This window comes from Lycorma delicatula, chromosome 1 (assembly GCF_047948215.1).
Source record: "Lycorma delicatula isolate Av1 chromosome 1, ASM4794821v1, whole genome shotgun sequence".
NCBI lineage: Eukaryota > Metazoa > Arthropoda > Insecta > Hemiptera > Fulgoridae > Lycorma > Lycorma delicatula.
The window spans coordinates 182988894-183012170 of NC_134455.1; the positions used below are offsets into that span (position 1 = coordinate 182988894).

General features: G+C 28.5%; 1 protein-coding gene across 1 annotated transcript in view; it reads left to right on the forward strand.

Annotated features, from left to right (window-relative positions):
• dlg1 (MAGUK family member discs large 1) overlaps positions 1-23277 on the forward strand; it is a 1479687-nt gene that overhangs the window by 1451881 nt on the left and 4529 nt on the right. The window contains exons 15-19 of the mRNA XM_075368120.1: positions 10535-10618; positions 16726-16875; positions 18144-18316; positions 21101-21210; positions 22955-23046. Of these exons, the coding sequence (XP_075224235.1) occupies positions 10535-10618; positions 16726-16875; positions 18144-18316; positions 21101-21210; positions 22955-23046 (609 nt within the window). The remainder of the gene's footprint in view (positions 1-10534; positions 10619-16725; positions 16876-18143; positions 18317-21100; positions 21211-22954; positions 23047-23277) is intronic.

A 23277-nucleotide genomic window follows, 5' to 3' on the forward strand; every position in this document is an offset into this window, starting at 1 on the left:
TAGTGGCCTTCCAGTTTTTGCATTAATAGGCAGTTAGTTAATTTTATACAGATTTGAATACTAGATCGTGGATACCAGTGTTCTTTGGTGGTTGGGTTTCAATCGACCACACATCTCAGGAATGGTCAATGGTCGACCTGACTATGAGACTATACTTCATTTACATTCACACATATCATCCTCTGAAGTAATACCTTAAGGTGATTCCAGAGGCTAAACACAAAAAGAAAAAACAAGAAAGGTTTTTGTATTAGTTAGTGTCCCTACACATACAACTCTCACTGCACATATGATACTGCCTGGGTCGTATACGAGATCTGTAAATAAAGTAATGAGACTAGTTTTTTTTTTTTGGCAGCCAAAGTGGCAACACTGTAAAGTTACTAGTAAACATATGGTTTTATGAACAGCTGATTTATATTAGGTATTAATATTTTTAGTCTATTGTTGCCACATGAGACGTAAACAAACATTTTGTGAAATGAATTTTTGTTGTGCATTACATAAATGAGTGATTCTTATTATGAGCAACACTGTGCAATCGTGCTTTGTTTTAAACTGGGTGAGAATGTTACTCCAACTTTTTCAAAATTGTAAAGAGCATATGGAGATGATGCTCTGTCATGAACCCAAGTTTTTAGGTGATTTAAAGCATTTTCAGATGGTTGGGAATCAGTTGCGGATGGCCCACACTCTGGAAGACCGTTAATGTCAAAAATTGATGACAATGTTGAGCGAATTAGAGACTTATATGGTACGACTGGCGATTAACTGTCAGAAAGACTGCAGAACAATTGAATTTGAACCATACCATAGTCCATCAAATTTTGACGAACGAATTGACATGAAAAAAGTTTGTGCAAAATTGGTCCCAAAAACCTCACTGTTGAACGAAAAACAACGGGATGGAAGTGTTCTGCGATCTTCTTGGGTAAATTGAAACTGATTCTAATTTTCGAAAAAAATTTTATTACTGGTAATGAATCTTGGATATCTGAGTACGACCCAGAAACAAAACACCAGAGCAAGGAGTGGCACACTTCACACTCACCACATCCCAGAAAACCAAAAATGAGCAAATCAAAACCATGCTAATTTGTTTCTTCGACAGTAATGGCATTATCCATAAGGAGTTTTTGTCTATAGGACAGACTAAATCAATATGATTACTGAGAAATTCTTGAAAGATTGTAGAAAAGAGTTGCCTACATGAGACCAGCCATCAAAGACAACTGGGTGCTGCATCATGACAATACACCTTGTCACACTGCACTCTCAATTAATGATTTTTTTGCAAAGAAAAACATTCCTATAGTTTCCCAACCACCTTATTCACCTGAGTTGAGTCCCTGTGACTTTTTCCTGTTCCCGACTTTAAAAAAACACCTCAAAGCATACTATTTTGGAACAGTAGAAAACATAAAAATAAATATAACCAACCATCTGAAGAATATTTCGATTTCTGAGTTCCAACACTGCTATGAAGAATGAGAAAATTCGAAGCATTGTGTGGCTTACCAAGGAAACTATTTCAAAGGTGATAGAGTTCATATAATTGGATTGTAAATAAAATTTTTTTCTGAATCAGTCTCATTACTTTATTTACAGACCTCGTATGTGGGGTTTGTTCAGAAAATAACCAAATTTTATTTTTTACATCAAAATGGCATACTTTCATCACTGATTTTAATTTCGGAAATAAGACAAAATTGCAAGAAGCCAGGTGTGGCAAGTAGAGAGGCTGCCGGAGGGCAGTGATCTGATTTTTGGCATAAAACTGATGAATTGACAAAGCTGTGTGTGTGGGTGCATTATCTTGGTGAAGGAGCCATGAGCTGTCTTGCCACAAGTCTGGAGTCTTTTTGCGGATTTTTTCATGTAACTGTTGTAAAATGCATTGATAATACGCATGGTCCACTGTTTCGCCTTGAAGCAAGAATTCAAAATGCACAATTACATTAAAATTGAAAAAACAGAAAGTATCACTTTGACATTGGATCGAGATTGACATGCTTTCTTGGGGTGTGTAGATCCTTTGCCAATCCATTGTGATGATTGAACATTTGCCTCATGTCATAGCCGTAAACCAGTTTCGTCTCCCATTATGATCCTTCATATGAATTGTTCATCATCATTGACTTGTTCAAGAAGTGGTCGCCAAATGTCCACTCGATGCTCTTTCTGCCGTTCGATCATCAAACGAGGAACAAACGTTGCTGCAACTCAATGCATGTCCAGTTTTTCAGTCAAAATGTCATGGCATTATCCAGTTGAGATTTGATCTCTTCTGCAAGTTCTCCAACAGTTAATCAGTGATTTGCATGCACCAAATTGTTAATTTGGTGTCAATGCAAATGTAAAGTAATGTGGTTGTCATCAGTTGGAAGTCGTAGGCCATCCTGATCAAGAGTCATCTTCAATTGACTGACGACCATTTTTAAATTGTGAAAACCATTCATAACATTGTGTATGACCCAGAGAATCATGTCTGTAAGCTTATTTCAAAAGTTGAAATGTTTTTGTGAAAGTTTTCTCCAGTTTCACACAAAATTTCACGTTGTATAGTTGCTCCTGAAAATCACACATTACAAAAATCCCTACTAGCATTTAAACATGTTGCTCTCAAATAACAATAACATGAAAACTAAATGAGATATCAAAAGTCCAAGAACATTTGTTATAGAGGGGGTTATGCAGAACAAACACAGTGCTGCAACCGCACGTCACTAAATATTTTTGTTGGTGCCTAATTAAAAATCGTTCGTTATTTTCTGAACAGACCTCATTAGCAACTTCTTCCAGCTAGCTAATTGGTCTCGATACAATTTTCACTTATTGGTTGGTCACTACTGTTACTATTCAATGATCATAAACTAAACTGTTGTTTTATTTTGAGAGGGGGAAGATTTGATCAGTTGGCTAGTTCATTTTGAGCAGCTAACTTGGGAGGATCAACAATTTTTGCATGGAGTGACCAAGCTGCCACTAGTTTATTCATCTGACAGATTCTGCTACTCAGTGGTTGGCATTAGGTTAATCTACTACTTGAGAACCTAGTAATACCCAGCAGCATTGACAAGACATTGATGGGCAGGAAGGTGAAAGCCTGCACACTTGACATATCAATTGCTGATTCATTGGTCACTGTCCAAAGACTAGTTATACCAACACATTGTAGTTGAACTATTTGAAACATTCTAGCCAGCCAAACAACTCCATCTTTGGCTGATAATATCCCCAACAAGGATATCATTACTTTACCATGTCGAAAACAATCCTTTTTCTGTGAGAAATTAAAATTATTCATTTTGGGCACTCTTTCAACCCATCTGATCTTCATTGTGCCCTCAAATACAAATTCTAATGTCTATCCCCCTCAAAAAATAAAAATTATAATAAAGAAATAGAATGAATAAGGCTGTTGGTTAAACTTGTCACAAAATCAGCTGATTTTCAAAGTAGAGAGTTCTAAGATTTGAGTTCTTGTAAAGGTAGTTGCTTTTATATGGATTTAAGTGCTAGACTGTGGATACTAGTGTTCTTTGTTGGTTGGGTTTCAATCAACCACACATCTCAAGTGTGGTCGATTTGAGTCTGTTTTAGACCACATGTTTACCAGTACCAGCACATTTACATTGCAGCTATATCAGGCCAGGCAAGTCAGTAGTATAATTGCACTTGTCTACACACAAACACCCAGACTTGGCAGTATCTGGAAAACTGGTTGGAGAAAACAACAAGAAAATTCAACTCCACCTGCACACTGTCAACCATTCTTCTTACTTAAACCTTATGATCTACACACCCTCTACCTTGGCAAATCAATCAGAACCTAGGCATCTCAAAAATCTTCATTTCACTATCAGTTAAGGTACTACATATAGTAATCATTCTGCTTAATATGGCTAAGCCCACTTCATTCCACTATCATGCATCCAAGTTTCTAAGTCATGTACTCTTCTCCCTTTTTATCATCTCATTTGTTACATAAGTTTTTCTTGTTTGTCCAACTACAGTATGCAAAAATTTTCTCTGCTTCATTCATATGATGTTCTGCAAGTTTTCAGATATCTCATACCATTTTAGGACCTGTTGGTTGTAATATCTCTTGTGTATAGCAAGTTATAATCTTTAGATTACCTGATCAGGATTTGCTGTTAATAAAAACCCAGCAACATATCAGTACCCATGAGAAATAACAAAGAACCAAGGAGCAGTTAAAAGTAATTGGTGTGGTTTCTAACTACCAGCCTTTGTATGGAAAGTATTGATTAATTTTACAGTTATATCATTTTTAACTGTTCTTTCAGTTATTTTTTATTGTTGTAAAAATTTTATTTTACCATTTTAATTAGTCTTGCTAAGTATTGAAATTCTATTACTTTTTGTAGACGTTTCTTGCATTCATATCTACTGCACCATTCAATTTTGTGTTGATCCTTAATACAGTGTTATTTGCTCATCCAATTGTGGTTCTCATCTCATCCTTGTTTTTTGTATTGCATTACTCCATTTTTCAATTTGCCCGGATTTTTCAGTGTTTTGCAGTTAATTACGTCATCTGCATATTTCCTTGCAGTCTGAAATTGCCTTACATTCTCATGTCCTTCAGTGTTTTATCCTTTGTATTTTGTATAATCTAGCATAAAAATAGAATTTTTCCCTGTCTGACCACTTTTCCTTTTTAAAACAACTCTGGGAGATTTGATATCATATCAGATAATATTATTCAGTTATCAAGCTTTCTAGAAATACATTTAATTCATTTCTTGATGTTTTCTGAAATGTTATTAACCCCCTTCAAAAAAACATAAAGGAAATTTTTGCTCAACTTGCAATAATTTGTCTATTCTAGAGTCTAGACATGCCGAACCATCAGACTAAAAAATTATATTTACTGTGCAGTATAGTGTAATATGTAACATAATCATTAAATCTTCTCTTATACTTACTAAATTAATTGTTCAAGATAAATATTTTTAATTATTGTAACTGAATTGTTTTTACTTTGAATAGTTTTTTTTTTTTTACTATAATCTTTTTCTAAATTTATTTCAGTTACCATTTTTTTTTAATATTATATAATTTAATTTTTTTATCTGTAGTTTATTTTATCATTATCTAAAATTTCTTGTTTCTTTTTATACATTCCACCAATCATGTGTTGTTTACGTAGTGTAGAACTTAATGCACTCATTTAACAGGTGGTCAGTTAAAGATTATTTAATTTATCAAAGCAATTTGTACTTATTTGAGTTAAGTTTTAATATCTTTAAATTCTAAATGTTGTAAACGTCTACATGAGCAATAACATATAAACAAAAGAAAAGAAAAAAAAAACAACTCATTCAAATATAAATTTATTTCATTGTTAAAAAAAATCTAAAACTGATAACTTCACAAACACATTTTTAATGTCATTTCATGGTGAGTCAAAATGTTTAGTACTCATTGTATTTTATTCTCAGTCTGTGTGTTATTTTTAAATGCATGTGCATGGTCAATGTAAAATTTCTTTAAAACAATAACTATATAATTCAAGGATTTCATTATTATTAATTTTATTTCTTAATTAAAAACATAGTCTGTTTAATGATACAATTTTAATATTTTATAATAAATATTGTTTTTATTATTTTATTAAACAATTGTTAAATGTCACATTAACAATTCAGGTTTATTTATTATACTAATAATAAATATACATATTTACACATTAGCCAGGTTCATTCAAACATATAATATTATTTAATATGAAATAAGTAGTGACATTATTAGTTACAGAAGTTATTACCATAAGATGGTTGAATCTATTATTATTGTTATTATTTGTTTTTAACTTTAATAGGTGTTGATTGTTATGAAATCATTAATTACTAATTAATGCCATTAGCATTCAGTGAAACTGTACCTAGTGTTGTTTAACTTAAGATTTTCTGGAACCAGTTTATTGAAATGGCTTTCATCTTGTCATTCTAAACTCCAATATATCTTATTGTTAAAAAAAATTAAGAAAAAGTTTGATAGTTTTACAAATAATATTTTAATCCTTGAACTGGTAATAAACTCATTTAGGTGGTGAGCCCTTTTGTAATAAAGTTATTTTTCTCTTTTATCACTCTACAAAACACATTTTATAATAGTAACAAAACATTCTCTGCCTTATTTTTGTTAACTACTTTTGAAAATTTATTAACTACCATAACTAAAAAAATTAAAATTTTTTATTCCATTTTTAGCATCAACCTTATAGTCTTCCCGAGCAGCACATTATAGCTTGCTGAATGACAAGTGACTTATACTTCCCTTTTATTTCCACTAAATCTTAATAGTGACACTCCAATCAGCGTATTGCTAATTATGATCACCCTCAATACGATAGTACCAAATATGATATATGCTGCATCGGTTTTATCTGTAGGCTGTGGGATATTCATCTGCTACTAATATTATCATGACCAGTGAAATATGTTTAAATGTTGTTCTCCTATGACCATTTCAAATACAGATCATATTCCCAGCACTTGTTCATCATATCCATTTGTTAGTTCTACAAATCAGTTTACACTGCTTTCAGTGGGCTTTTCTAAGCAGTGGCTTTTTATTATGGAGGGACTTGGTCCAAGGCTCATTAGTTTCGTTCATGCTTACTCTCTACCTAAATGCACTCACTGGCTCCAGCCATTTTATTTCATGAAATAAACTCTTTATTTCATTAATAATTTACATTTATAAAATTCTTCATAAGCAATTGATTACAAAGAACTTGTGACCACTTGCTATAGGACATGGAAGTTAGTCTGGCTTGTGGAGCTACAAGTTTACCATTATAAAATTCATCATGAGCAATTGATTACAAAGAACTTGTGACCACTTGCTATAGGACATGGAAGTCAGTCTGGCTTGTGGAGTTACAAGTTAAGTTATACACAAGATGACCTAAGCAAAGCAGATCACCACCCTTCTTACCAATCCAAATTTATGAGACATTATCATTAGTATTCTAACATTTACATTAATGCTTTACTATTAAATTAATATTTACTGTGTCATTAATATGGAATTATCATGAATTGTTTAGACTTTCAGGAAGACTGAGTCAGTTATTAGGTATCTGTTTAGAATTAGGGAGAGAAGAAGTTTATTGTAACATATATTTAAGCTAGTTAATATAGCCATTAGTGAGTTATATGGTGTTCCTGAAGCGACAGTGCTACTGTCATCTGAATGATTGTGAGGTAGACCCACTGCCTGGAGGGGACCTTGAAATACTTCTTCCGGTAGGCTTGTTTCACAGTCCCTATGTAGGGAATCATTCCTTTCTCATTATTACCATCCTAGTTCCCTTTTTTCCAGCTATTCTGTGAGTTGTGGCTAAACACATGCTGAATCCACAATAGGGACATAGGAAGGATTTGGATTACTGTACCTGTGGCACTTTTGTGGTTTACTGTATGAGTACAAGTATCTGTATCTGCCATATTCTCTTCATTAATACTGTAGGTAGTTTTCTTAACTGCTCCAAGAAATTTTTTTACCTGCAATACGACCAGCCATTTTAATCCATTAGCATAGCAGAATAAGAAATTGTATAAAAATTCTAAAATACCTCATTACATTGCAAGAAAATGATTGAGCTGCATAATTACAATGATTTTGAGTATATTACATAGATTCATCATGTAGCATTTAAAAAAAAAATATTCTATCAAAATTATTCTCTTGATCTTTAAATTAAACATTTTTTTAAGACGATGGATATACTGATTAAGTTTGTAAAGTATGTGCCTTTTCTTAAGCATATCTATGCTTAATTTTATTAATAAATAATTTACATTTATAAAATTCTTCATTATTTTTTTTCTTAATTTGTACTTACAAGTACTGATTTTAATTATGTTTTGAATTTTTCTAGTTTTCATTTTGTTTGTGGTCAGCTTAGAAAAAAATACTTTAATATAATTTTTGGGTACCAATTTATATTAATGCTTTGCTGTATTATTGTTGATGGAATTGAACTGTCAGATATATAACAAGTATAGAAAATAACTGCTACTAATTAATTAATTATTGGCCTAATAAGCCAATGAAATGAAATTTATATTATATCAGTTTGGTGCTTATCGGATTATATTACATTTATTTTTTTCTGTTTTAAGAGATGTTGGCTATACTGCTTTTTAATAATTTATCTGGTAGTACATTTTTTTGTGTAAGCTTTTCATAATTTTGAGCTGATTATTAATTTTTTTATCATTATTTATTCACAATTTCATGTTTTTATTTCTGTGTGCTGAATAATACAGTTTTCCCATTCAGATGTAAAAGTGAAATTAATGTTTTTACTAAATGTTTGGCTCAAATAAAATGATTATGTTTAACAGATCACATAACATGCATATGCTTACACTTTATGCGTATGTAATTCATAATGTATTTCAAATGTTTTATTTTATCAAATGTGTTATTTATAAAAAAATGTACATTTCTGTTAATATACTATAGATCATCATTTATTGTTTAATTATATTAACTTGTAAAACATGTATGTAAGCTCTATGCAGGTATGCTGCTTTATGAGTAAGATTAAAAAACAGGTTTTGTTGCCTTTTTGCTTTGCAGTATTACAAATTTGTTAGTGTAGATCATATTTTCCGTATAAATTTATGTGCTTTTAATAAGTGTAATTGCACTTATTTCTGCTCATATTATTTTCTGTTTCTCTTTTCAGTTTATTCTACCTTAATGAAATATCAAATTTCTGATATTTATTGGGTACGATGATGTTATTTTTATAAAGTACATCAGAACTTTCATGTAACTTTAATGCCTGTAATTAAATATGTGATTTGCATATATGATGATAGATTAAATTTCCTTAAAAACTTTAGTTTAAGATCTATAATGTGGAAAACCATCTTGAGATTAAAAGGATGTGAAATTAAAATAAACTACTAATGCTCAAAACCATATTATAATAAACTGGTTTCAGTAAACTTAAATTATGCAAGATGCTATTCGGTTAAGTTTAATTGCTGTGTACTGTTGGCAATTATGTCATTACTAGTCATAACTAGTATTAATGACTAATAGAAATAGAAATTATATAGAATATATTTTGAAGTGACAGATGATAACACTATGTTAGTCCAGATACTTACTACTCAGAAAAAGGGTTTGATTTAAGTCATATTAGTGTAGTGTAGTCATATTAGTGTTTTGTTAAACAAAAGTAACAATCAGTTACATGATCCTTTGGTTCATGCCAAACCATAGGTACACCAAATGGCAAAGCCTTCCATGTACCTTTCAACCATCCTCTTAAATACACAGAACAATTAGTGCATACTATATGAGGAGCCCACGTCTTATCCTGATCACCAATTTTACACTCAAAGTACAAATGATATGCTTTTTTAATTTAAGAGGTAATGTTTTTTTATTTGATTTTACGGTAATCTCACCACATACATAATAAAAGGCATCCACATCATTTACAAAATTTTGAGGCATTGTGACACTGCACTGTTAACAAATTTAAGACAGCAATAAGACTGAACAAAATTAATTCATCCCTAAATTCAGTGCTTAATATAAACAACACAGCTGTGCTTTCAGCTATAAATATTGACCTGCACAGACATGATTAATCTTGTCCATGAAGGCTCTTTCTTCAGTATTAGATATGAGTCATAATATGTGACTATGATATAATTTAATTCTTTGTCTAGTATTCTTTATTTACAGCTTACAAATTATGTTAACAAAATTAAACGATTAAAAATGAGCTAACAAAATACAATACAGGAGCTTAAAATGCTAACTATACATTGAAAAATGAAAAAAAATCCTTCAATTAAAATTAAAAAATTTTTCAAAATGGTGGTTGATAGAAAGATTCTGAGTTCATATTCGTTTTCAGCATCAAAAAACAGATTAAAATCATGTATCACATGTTAGGAAACAAAAATTATGTTTATCAGTGTTATCAAAAACAAAAAACATAAGAAACAATCAGGTTTACCCTTTATGTAACACCTTAAAAATTTCAGTATGCCTCATTTCACTAAGAGGAACTAAAACCAGGGCAAAATTTTTCTCTATAACAAAGCGTTTTCGGACATATGTTTATATGAACTTTTTTCCTTATTTCAAGCTCTAGAATCAGTTCAAACATTATCTCCCTTTCCTCCTGAATCACTTTGTATGTATGGTATTGTGGAAGGTCATCTAAACGATTGGTGGCCATGACCGTTTTATGTAAAATTGCAATAATTGCAATTCTAATGAAAGTATGTTAAATTTTTAATATACAATTTAACTAAAGTGTATCAGCTGGAAAAAATTATCAATAAAATAGGTTTAAATATTAAACAAATATAAAGTACATATAATGATTTTTAATTATTAGATAAAATTTGCATTGCAAGGTATAATTTTTAGCACTATTTTACTGGGTTTTTTAAAAAAAAGTATTTGTTTCATATATAAAATTACAGTTATTTAATTATTTGTGTATCTATTTTTGTTACAGCGTTCATGTTGTGTTACACGCAAGACGATCCAAGTAGTGAAGGTATTAGCTTAAGCAGCATTAGTATTATAGAAATACTTGTTGGTAAGATGTTTTATATTAATGTTAAGTCGGTGTTAGACCCAGCACACCTCTAACTGTGATCAGAATCTAACTACGTTGTTTATCTTTTTTCTTTTTTTTTTTACATACTGATGCTTGCATTCTGGTTTAAATAAAGAAATAATTTTTTTTTTAAATGATGCTTATGAGTTTTTAATTGTATTGTTAAAAAGAAATTAATGATTAGTTTTATGTAAAGAATGATTTTATTACATTAATTGGAATATTAATTTTTTTTCTATTTAATTTTCATAATTAAGTATTGCTTGTTAAAATTTAAATATTGCATTATAAATAATTGACAATTTATAGTAGCTCATAATTTTTCAGTACTTTTTAGAATATATTTCTTTATGTAAGAAGATAATCCTTTTATAATCATAGTAGCGTAACAGTACAAATTTGTTATCATTTACTTTAGGAACCATTATTTTTTAGCAATAATACAATTTAAATATTGTAAAACATTTAACATTTTTCCAGAAATTATTATTTTTTTAAATTTTAATAATGATAAATGGGTTTTACAAGTATACAACACAGAGATACACAGATATTATCAGTACAAGTATCTGGGCTGGGTTCAGCCTTTTTAGAAGTAATTTTTTGACAAGTGTAATTAGTTCTAGAACAATTACATATTACAATAATATTTCAATATTTGTTTAATTTGTACAAACATTTTTCTTTGTTCTAATTCTACTGAAAAATTTACATTTACACTGTTCATTCATATATACTTATTTCAATATACATATTTCTTAATTGTCTGAAATTATTAAATTTAAAAATAAATTTCCTTGTATTAGTGTTCTTGTCTTTTAGTAATTGGCATCTATAAAGGCAAAAACCTTCTAAATCCTTTTCATCTGATTTTAAAATATTCAAATGACAAATCTGTTGTAACATTAATTTTTTATAACATAATGAAATCAGTCTTTAACATTTTATTTAGAACTGTTTGCAGAGAAGTTTAATATTTTTTTTTGTGTTGGAAGTAGTTTTGTAGATAATTTTTGAAGTTAGGTTTTCCAACATATCCTGGATTTTGTTGTTGGATGACTCGTCTTTATATATATGTGTCTGTGTGCTGTCAAACTGTTCCAATATACATTAATCAGATAATTGTTAAATTAATCTTTTATGTTCAAGAATATTATAAGAATACATATTTTTTTAAAGAAAGTACTTGGATTTGTACTATTAGACACCTTAATAAATATTTTTATTAGATTCTTTTAGTAATACATAATAATATGCTAACTTTTTTTGGTTTTGTTTTTTCTGCTAGTTTTATTTTTTCTTTTTTTAAATTTAATATTGTCTCATCATTATTTCAAAAATGAAAAAGCCTTTACTGTATATATAAGTAAATGTACGTATTAATAATTATTACTAAATATTATATACTTTAGTGCATAATTGTTTTCATTTTTGTAGTTGTTCATGTGTTCTTATTCTTTTTTTTAATTAATTTAAACTTCTGTTTAATGGTTTGTGTTATTAGTTTTTTTGTGTGGTTTTTCATTACATGTTTGTTGTTCATTAACTTATTTACTTAGTACTATTCTTAAATTAATAGATTGTGATCTAATAGATTTTCTCCTTCATGTATTATTCTAAAATGTTCATGAATATTTATAAGATAATATAATAGGGTTTTTAGTTTACAATTGACCATATTAGTACTGATCATAAATGTCAAAAGCTTTTCTTTGAAGTCTTATAACTTACAAATCATTTGAGGCAGGGAAAAAGAATGAGTTTTATAATATATTTAAAATGTTCTTGTTTGCATTATTATTGTGACTTGTAATTTACTTAAAGAATTCTGTAGGAATGGTAGAAATTTATATGTAAAAAGCATCCCATTTTTCTCCTCTTCCTAATGGTGAAATCAACATTCATTCAGTAACTTCATTAAGCAATAGTTTTAAAAATAAACGTAAATGTAATTAAGAATAGTTTTATCTCTAAATGTTAAAAGAGAAGTCTGATGGTTACATTGCAACTATTTTTCAAAAGATTGCTAGATCTCAGCACTAGGGTCATTCGTAAAATTCTCAGCCTGACCCAAAAATTGCACAAGTATGACCAAATGACTGATATTATTTTGTCAAGTGTAATTCTTTAGATGGCATACTGTGAAGTTTCAAATGCATGAATTTAGTAGCTTGTTTTTGGGATCAAGTTTTAAATTTTCTAAAAATAGATAAAATTGAAATTGAGCTATTATAAAGTACTTTGTTTTAAAAGGCTCACCCTAATGAACATACAAAAAGAGTTAAGATTCCACATTAAGAATTCTTACTCTTTATTTTTTATGGTAAAAAAGGGGGCTATGGGTCCACTACGGTTTATATTATATTTTGGGTATGAAAAACTTTCTACTTGATGGGTTTATTAACAGTTGACAAAAGAAGGTATTCATCTAAACACTTTTCTAAGGTGTTTGGACTTACTTAAACTTAATTTTGCTGAATTTCTTTGACTTTATTTTAATAGTAGATGAAACATGGATTCACTATTGTATGCCAAAGACCAAACAGTGTTTGGTAGCAGGTTAATTGCACCTGAGAAAGCAAAAACAGTTCTGTCTGTAGAAAAAGTCATTGCTATAGTTTGTTTGGAATTCTTATGGCATGGTGCTTATAGAATACTACCTGGAAAAAATCAGGATCATCACCAGGGAGTATACGCTTCACTACTGGACCAGTTTAAGAATGCTATTCAAGCTAAACATCACATCTGACCAAAATGAAAGTGCTCTTCACCACGATAATGTGCCTGCACATAATCTCAAATTGTTGCTGCAAAATTCTATGAACTATGTTTTGAAGTGCTCTCACATGCATCATATTTGCCAGATCTGACTCCCAGCAATTACTTCCTTTTCTCATACCAGAAGAAATGGCTCGCTGACGAAGGTTCACTACAAATGATGAAGTCAAAGACTAAGACAATCGCTTATTTTGCAGAGTTGGACAAATCACATTATACTGAAGGTATAAAGAAGTTGGAAAGTCATTGGTTTAGATGCATCAAATTGCAAGACTACATTGAGAAATTAAAAAATCTCTGAAAAATTGTCTTTTCTTGTTAGCTCAAGAAATTCTCAAACACTCCTTGTAGGTGTAGAAAATTTTTTTTTGCTATGAATTGTGAAGGAAAGAAAAATTTCCATTAAGACTGTTAGGAATATCTCATTGGTAGATAAATACCTTTTGTTATAAAAGGTACTCAACAAAAATGTATTTTGTTATAAAAGGCATTTTGCAATGTAATCAGATTTACTAGTGTCCTCGACTGTCGTTGTCCTAATGTTGTTTTTCCATTATTTGAATCGTTCTGGCACATATTCAATGAAATAGCCTGTAGTAGATTTTTTAAATCATTTTCATTATGTGGAAACTTTCAGGACGACTTTCATTTTTGGGAAAAAAAGACGTCTCCAGGTGCCAAACAAAGTGAATGGAGTACAACATTTGTTACACTTAACCAAAACTTTTTAAATAAGAGTCACCAAATCTGCAGGGACATTGCCATGGCACAGCATCCATGTTTTGATTACTCAAGCTTCACTTTGACTACTTTTCTCAAATGCTCCACTACTTTCAAATAAAAATTTTGCTGATGTTATGACCATATAGAGTAAATTCATAATTAATAACACTATTTCAATTAAAAAATATGATAAGATCACATTCTCAATGGAGTTATTTTGGTTTGTTTGATTTGAAACACTTTACATGACTTATAAAACATTTTCCCCATAACTTCATGTAACATTTCCAGAGTTTCTGTAAATATATTTCTCATTTTGATAAAATTTCATATAAACATGTTGCTTTTCCTTTTTTTTTATCAGAATGTAAAGAAAATGATTGTTGGTGTTTACAGATACAAACATTACTTAAATTTCATGCTTAGAGATTAAATATAAAATAGTGTAAAGTGTTTTAGCAAACAAAGTACATGGTTAAGGAATCTCACTGTATCAGTAGGTAGAATCTTTTGAAATAGTGCTTTTGAAACTTTTGAAATAGTGCTTCATACATCTACTTTAAAAGTTGGTTTCTTTTCAGAAAAACTCATAGTATTTTTAAAATCCATGGTTAATAGAAGTGACTAATGAGCAGAATTTTTTTTATTCTAAATGATAAGTAAAACTCTGATCTTAAATATATAGCGTTTTAGATCATCTCTTAACAAAGTTACAAACATTTAAACTGCTTTCAAGAGGTAAAAAATAGAGCATTTTTTATTGATAATTTTCTATTATTTGTAAAAGTCTTTTTAAATAAACTGAAATTCATAAAGATAATGCAGAAAATTATTTTTGTTCTAGAAAAGTCAATTTTTTTCTGTAAGATATAACTTCAACTACAAGCTTTTTCTTTCATGATTCATTTTGTAATATTTTAGAGTAGCTGATATTTCTAGTTTTTAATATTTTTTTCTGTCATAAATTTCAGTTCTCATTTGATAATCTCCCAAGCCTCTTATTTATTGTACAATAATCTTGTTTATTTTTTATTTATTTTTTCTATGAAATGATTACAGTACTTCAAAATTTCACAATTATATGAATTTATAATTTTTATTTATTAGTTTAGTTTTGTTACATAACTAAACTACCATAATTACCACCATTATATTTTGAGTTTTATTTTTATTTTAAAGAAATCTTCAAATTTATATCCAACATAAATTTTGGTCTTTAGTGTCTATCACTTAAAAAGAGAGATGGAATGAACAATTTTCATAAAAAAAATAAAAAATAAAAAAATGAGTAAGACTTAGTAAAAGAATCTTTATTTTTTCAATAACGATATTTCCAGAATACAGCACAACTCCTAACCATATAAATTTCATTATGTATCAGAGAACTCATGGAACAAATTCATTTTTATTGTATTTATTGCCTAATAAAATTCAATTTCTTCAGTTCATATAACACATCAAATTAATTATTCATCTGAGCTAAACATGTAGATATATCTCACTTAATATATTTATACTAAATAAGTTTTTGTAAGGCATGTGTTGTTTTATTCTATGAAAACCTTATGTCAGGTTTTATGATTGGTCTGTACAGATAAATATGTGTGTATGTATGTGTGTGTGCATATCATGTCCAGTCTTGATTTTATCTGTGATTAGTTTTTCATGAAAAGTAACCTCTGTTACGTAATAAAAAATAGCATTAAGAAAATTGGTTCTCATGTTATTCATCAGACAGGTGTGACCTTTGAAATTTTTCCTTCTTGAAAGAAGCACTAAAAAAAGTAATTTAATTATTTTTATTTGTGCATATTTAACAACCATAACTGTACTTAATTTAATCACATTAAGTCTGCGATTATAACATAAATTTATAAATGAAATGTGACGTATACCATTATTGGGATTATTTTAAACATTTCAAGTGATATTAAAATTACCTAGTTGTATACGAGTAATTTGATTCATTTACATGTTTTGTTAACTTGAGTTCAACAGAACTATATAAATTTGTAACTAATCAGGTGTAAGTGCATTTATACTTTTTGGCACTTTCTCATAGCAAATCTATGCTGTTATTTTAAAGAACTCTTGCTTATTTTACACACTCTAAAAAACCAACTTAATAAAAAAATAAGTACAAAAACAAAAGTATGATGTGTGAATTTGTGCATAAAACTCTTGTAGAATTTTGAGTCTGTAAGTTATATGTGAAATTACAATTATTAACAGTAATAATTTTATTTTATATAACTTATTGCTTTTTAGATAACAAATTATTAAATAACTTTAATTGTCCATTGAATTCAAGTGTATATAAAATAAATATACAAATTAAGATCAGTAAACAAAAATCTGTGGGAGACAATATAAAATTTTTACAGAATGCAAGACTAGATCATTAAATATTATTTATTATCACATAATAAATGCTATACATGGTTTGGGACTGACTTTGAATATATATTTAATTCAAAGTGCAAAGTTAACTCATTTTGTTTATTGTAACTTAAAAATGTAATATTTAAAAATATTCTGTTAATAATTTAATTTCAGTTTTGTAATCTATCATATTTTTTATTTAGGAACAGAAGAAACTGTACTTTCATATGAACCAGTTTCACAACTGCAAGTAGATTATACTAGACCGGTTATTATTCTTGGGCCTCTTAAAGACAGAGTGAATGATGACCTTATTTCAGAATTTCCAGAACAGTTTGGTTCTTGTGTACCACGTAAGTATTATATAATTCTTTTTTATGTGAAAATTAATTAAAATGAAATGTAACTGATAGAATAGGTAGACACTTAGAGAACCTGTTAGGAAAACATTCTTTCTTTTTTATACTTTGTATTTGATTTTTTCCTTTTAGTAATCAAAGTCTGCAGAAAATTAATTGAAACAAAAATATGAGGGCTCTCTTGAAAGTAACAACTATTAAGAATTCTCTTACAGAGGATTAGCTTAGTTGTCAGATTTAAAATCAACCTGTTTTTTCACATTTTTGCTGTAGTCTACTACTTAGCACAAGTAATTTTACTCTTAATTGTAATTTGTAGGTAAGTTATGAAGTAATTGATGGGTAGCCATTGGATTTTTTTTATTTCAAAATTGATAGGCAACTGGTTGTAATGTTATAATTGTAAAATAATATAAAATTTTTAAACAAGTATACATGATAAAGAAAATGTTCTGGATTACTCATCATTGTCATTAATGACTTTACAAAGGATAGGTATTAGAATAAAAATTAATCAATAAATCATCACCTTGGATTTGGAATTGATTTTACTAAATGATCCTTTATAAAATTATTTATAAGATTTAGGCTACAAAAAAATTTACAAACATTAAGTATCACTTTTTTAAGAAATAAAGTAAGAGTTAAAGTAGATAACTTTAAAAAATACTCTAGAGAGGTTTAACTCTTATCGCTGCAAAGAGTAGTATTGGTTCTTGTTTTATGCAGTTAAACAAGTTTCTCCACTTTTCACCATAGTGTTCAGTTTTGTGGAATCTATACCCATAAGATTTTTTTCAACAAATATTTCCTCTCATCATTTTTTTTAACAGTTATAATTTTCCTAACTACGGAGAATTATTTTCTTAAATGAAATTTGTAGTTAATGTATAAATTGTGAGACTTGTTTTCTACTTTATTTTTTAATGTTTATAATATATTAGGTAAGCCTTACTGCAAACATGTGTGAACAAAAAATTACTTTATGTGTAGCAATAATCACAATTAAGATATACCTGAAAAAACTATTTTTCTAAAATGTTTCAAATATACCTAGGGGATGATTATGATTTTTTAGGGATGGGTAACTTTGAATTAGCCCTTATCAATACTCATGAGGATGATTGTAGAGTTTTATTTTTGTTAAACAATAAAACTTTGTGATAAAAATTGTAGAGCATTTGTTACTATGATTCTTAATAAAACCTTTTGCTTGAAATTAAGCTTCTACATGTTATTAGTTGAATTATTTCATTTTTCAGATACAACTAGACCAAAAAGAGAATATGAAGTAGATGGAAGAGATTATCATTTTGTGGCTTCAAGAGAACAAATGGAAAAAGATATTCAAAACCATTTATTTATTGAAGCCGGACAGTACAATGATAACCTTTACGGAACGTCTGTTGCTTCAGTTAGGGAAGTTGCTGAAAAGGTGATCTTTTTAGAAATAAATTTTAAATTGTCTAAAAATTTATTATTATAAGTTATAAATTAATTATTTTATAGTTTAACTTTTATATTGTTTTTAAGATTTTACTATATTTTGTTTATCCTAAAGGAACTCCATTTTTTTAAAAACATAATAAAGGGCGAGCCATTAAAATAGATAATAATTTTATTTTTCCACTAGCATTTGCATATGTGCAATTATTTTGGTATCAGTAGGTCCTTCTTTCTTTAGCATTTAGTTATGATGGACAAAACACAAAAACAATATCCTTTTGTAGTAGCCTATCGATACAAATCTATTGTCATTTCTTTACATGTACTTATTTTTAAACAATAGTCTAATGAACAAACTCTAAAACTAAGTATTTTCCAAATCATTATACTAACATAAAATGTATCTTATTATTCTAGTGTAAGTGGATTTTAAAAGTGTACAAATTTACTTATTGATAGTTGTAATAACAGTAGAGATACTGTGGGCACCTGCACATTCACCCTTTGTAAATATAAATTTCTTAACAAACACTGTTACTTATTTTAGTACAATGCTCTTTGCTGTATCTGTTTTTTTTTTTTCAGAATAATTTATTATAGATAGCTTTAGACATATAATTTTGTAATGTTCAAATTCAGTTGCATATTAAAAGTAATTTTATAAAACTGATTAATTTCTGTATATATTTCTAAATTATACTTCTTAGGAACTAACCCTCCTCTATGAAAATGGTGATAGTTTTATGGTTGCGCAACAGATGTTTTGACACCATTTACTATCCACCATAATGATGCAGTAGTGGTACGGTAGTGGTATCTGCCCACGTCAGTAAAGTCTAGGTATCGAATTTTGAAGAAACTGGTACGGCACTGAACAAAAAGCCTGGTAACAAACAAATGCAAAATACATTCAAAATAAGTGCAATGTTACAAAATGCCAGTCAATGTCTTATCATCATTTAATTTCACTTGGCTTGTACACCCCACTGTTTGATGGATTCTTCATAAGGATTTTAACTAAATGTAAACAGTTAATTAACAGTATTGGATTTTTTTGCTTATAGAGTAAGATATTCAGTGACTCACCACCACAAAATATTGAAAAGCTCAAAGAAAAAATGTATCACAAAGCTACCAAAGTTTCTGTTGATATGTTACTGTGCAATGGAAAACATTTGAGCTCAACTTGAAGAATTTGTGATCTGAAATGGTCACGTTCAGGATGTAATTTTCATAACTTAGAATTTTTAGGTACTTAAGAGTGTAAGGTACAATCAAATGCTATTGAATGAACCACCTGTAGCAACATTTTTTCTTAAGTTTATAAATAAATAAAAAATAATTATTTTTTTAAAAATTACCTGTTTTGTTGGCTTACTCTTTGCTTGTTTACATCAGATAATAATATTAGTAAAACTAGTATAACTGAAATGTAGGCTAAGAACGTATTCATAGAATAAACATAAATTTCAGTAGGTATAAAATGCTGACTTTTTTGCTACATAATTATTTTATGCTACAACCTACTGTTAATTATTGTAAAAAGAAACTTAGCAATATGTTAAGTTAAATTTTTCTGTATTAAATTTATTCAACTCTTCACATTTATAGTTTAAGTTACAAACACTTCATATGTTATGTAAATAAACAAAATAATTCTGTTTATAAGAAAACCTATATAATCTTGGCAAACCTTAACAGAGTTATATGAAATAAACTTATACAAATTTTAGGAATACATTCATTTTATAAAAATTGTTTTTATAAAAGTTTTAAATTTTTTTCTAAAATTATAACTTTAATTTTAAAAAGTTTTCATTATGTTTCCTTCAAATCCATTATAATTTATGAAACTTATTCTTGGAAACCTCTTTTTTCAGTAGCTACTTCATCTCATTTGCTGATGTTATCATTGGCATCCTTTTTGATACTTTTCTTTCAGATTACATTTCAACAGGAAAATAAAATACCAGAAAACAAAAAACAAGGAGGAGCAAGAAAGTATTGTGACATCATGAACACCATCAACCTATGAAACTAATTTTAGCTGTCACGATTAGTATTTCAAACAAAGATGCCAATTCTAAGAAATTTTTTAAATTAATTAAAATTAACTGGTTTTAAGTTAGTAGAGTATAGTGGATGCTTAAGAGATGTGCTGTGGAAGATAACATCTTGATTAGTGCATATTGTACTGACAATCTTTTTTTAACAGTGTGTATACAAACATTACATTTTCAGGTCACTGTATAGAGATACAGGGACAACTTCCTCTGCTATTTCAACTTCTGATGTTATTTCTTCATTTCAGATTTCCTTATAGATTCTTTCTTTCCGTTATTTTGAACACACTTAACATCATCATTTGTCAAAATAGATTGGTGCCCAATATAAACATCACATCAACCCTTATGGAAACAATTGTACCCTTCTTAAGCAGCTTTTTCCATTGTTAGTTCAACAAATGCTTTATAAAGCAACATTAACATAGCTAATTTTTTAAGCAAGATGCATAATTTTATAATTGTTTCCTCTTCAGTGATGGACGTTTTGAAATGTAACAATGTTACATGCACATTACGTAAACACTCGATTGTAATAATTAAAAGAGTAGAAACAAGAAATTATGCCAGTTGTATTGTGACTTCATGAATACCACCAACCTGTAAAACAATAATTTTTCTGTCGCAATTAATATTTCAAACAAAAGTACCAGTTCTTATTTAAGAATTTTTTAATTAAATAGATTGTGTTTTATTTTATTATTTTTCAGGGAAAGCACTGTATCCTTGATGTTAGTGGCAATGCTATTAAGAGATTACAAGTAGCACAGTTGTATCCTGTTGCAATATTTATTAAACCAAAATCTGTAGAATCAATTATGTAAGTATTTTATAATTTATAAAAACTTATTATAAATGTCTGTTTTTGGGGTCAGCCATTGTATGTAATTACCTTAAGAAGAGAACCTTTTTCTCAGATCACTTGTGTAGTTTTTAGGCAATTTCTTGTATGCAATAAAATAATAACTAACTCACAAGTGATTACATGAATACATAACATCAACCATCCACCAGCACCACACAAGAAGTACTCAAGAATTGCAATTCAAGAGAATATTATGGTTTCTTAGCACACATTTTCCCATCTGCTCACATTTTTGGACCACCAACAGTTAATAAATATTACTGTATATAACACAACATATGATATTATTAAAAATTTTCATTATGTATACTATAATTCTGTTGTTTACTAACTAAGAAATGCCTGATTTTTACCTTTCAAACTTATAATATTTACTTGCTAATAATGCCACTTGTTATTATTCTTATAAACAATCTTATAAGACTTTTAATGTACTTTCCTTGTTGAACAAGTAAAGAAATCCCCTGCTTTTTAAAATAATTTTGATCCTTTTTTGCCGTCTTTTTAACCTTTCACATCTCTCAAGTAAGTAAAACTGCTACCTCTTAACAGCTGTTTTTATATAGGCTGGTTCCAGCCTATATATATTATAAACCTACTTCTTCCCAGAATCATCAAATCATTACTTTTTTATGATGGGTAGCTGAAGTGTATACGAGAACAAAATGTTTAACAAAGCAGCAGGTGCCATTTTGTACTTTCATTTTCCTATTACTAACATTTCAAAATTCGGTTGACCCATGCCCTCTCATGTTCTGCCAGCCACCATTGTAATGTACATCTATATGTCAAAACATTATGCAGTGATTGAATTTTTAACAGCAGAAAAAGTGAATCGTAGTGACATTTATCATCATCTAAAAGCTATTTATGATGATGTAACTGTTAATCTAAGAACTGTGAGTAAGTGGACAGTAAAATTTTGTGCATCAGAAGTAAATTCATCCAAAATATCCATTGATATTTATTTAAAAAATAAAAAATAAAAATTCCATATTATTTAAATAAAAAGTTTCTTTAGGAATTGTCTTTCTACTAAAGTCTATGAATTCTGGTAATTTATTCCCATCACCAGTAATATCTAATATAGTATTAACTCCTGATTTGTTTTAGTCAGTAGTTGTTATTTTAACCTGTTTTCACTCTTAGCAATTAAGTTATTAAAAGATGTCAAAACTGCAATTCACCAGCATTATTTCTTATTAAATTAATTTTATTAATGAGTAATTTTTTGAAACTATAAGTTACTGAAATATCATTATTTTTTCTCATAGAGTTTAACATTCCTTTTTTATCAATTATTTTAACCAGCTCTGATTAGATTTGTTATTAATAACATTGATTCTACTTCAGATTCTTTAGATTCTAACATTAAACCTTTTCTTCATTTATTGATAAAATTGATAGCTTGTTATTTCATTGGTTTTCAAGGTGGTTAAAATAGCAGTATCAGTTTCTAGATGCCATCCTACTTTATTTGATCAAAATCTATTTTTTATATTAATACCAGAATATTTGGGATAAATATTCATAATTTGAATTTTTTGCACTTCTGAAAAAGTGCATTTTAATTAATAATAAGTATTACAGTAATATTGCCTTCATTAATATGGTAATTTAATATATTGTCAGTTACTACTTTAATTTTTATTTATATTTTCTTTCTTTATATTATTAATTTACGTTGTTTTTTTTTTAGGGAAATGAACAAAAGAGTTACGGAAGAACAAGCAAAGAAAACTTATGAACGTGCTTTGAAAATGGAACAAGAATTTGGCGAATACTTTACTGGTAATTTTATTTTATTGTTGTTTATTTTTTCAGTGAAATTTTTTTTCTCATTTTTAAATATTTTGTAGTTATTCCAAAATTGTAGTATGTAAAGTTTCCACTGCCAACTTTTCTATTCTTCCAGAACATTTCCAGAAATTATTTAAAATTTAGAAAAGGCAATATTCAGACTTAATATTAAAACTACCTTTTTGAAATAGCAACAACACATTACTTTTTCTGGTCAAATTT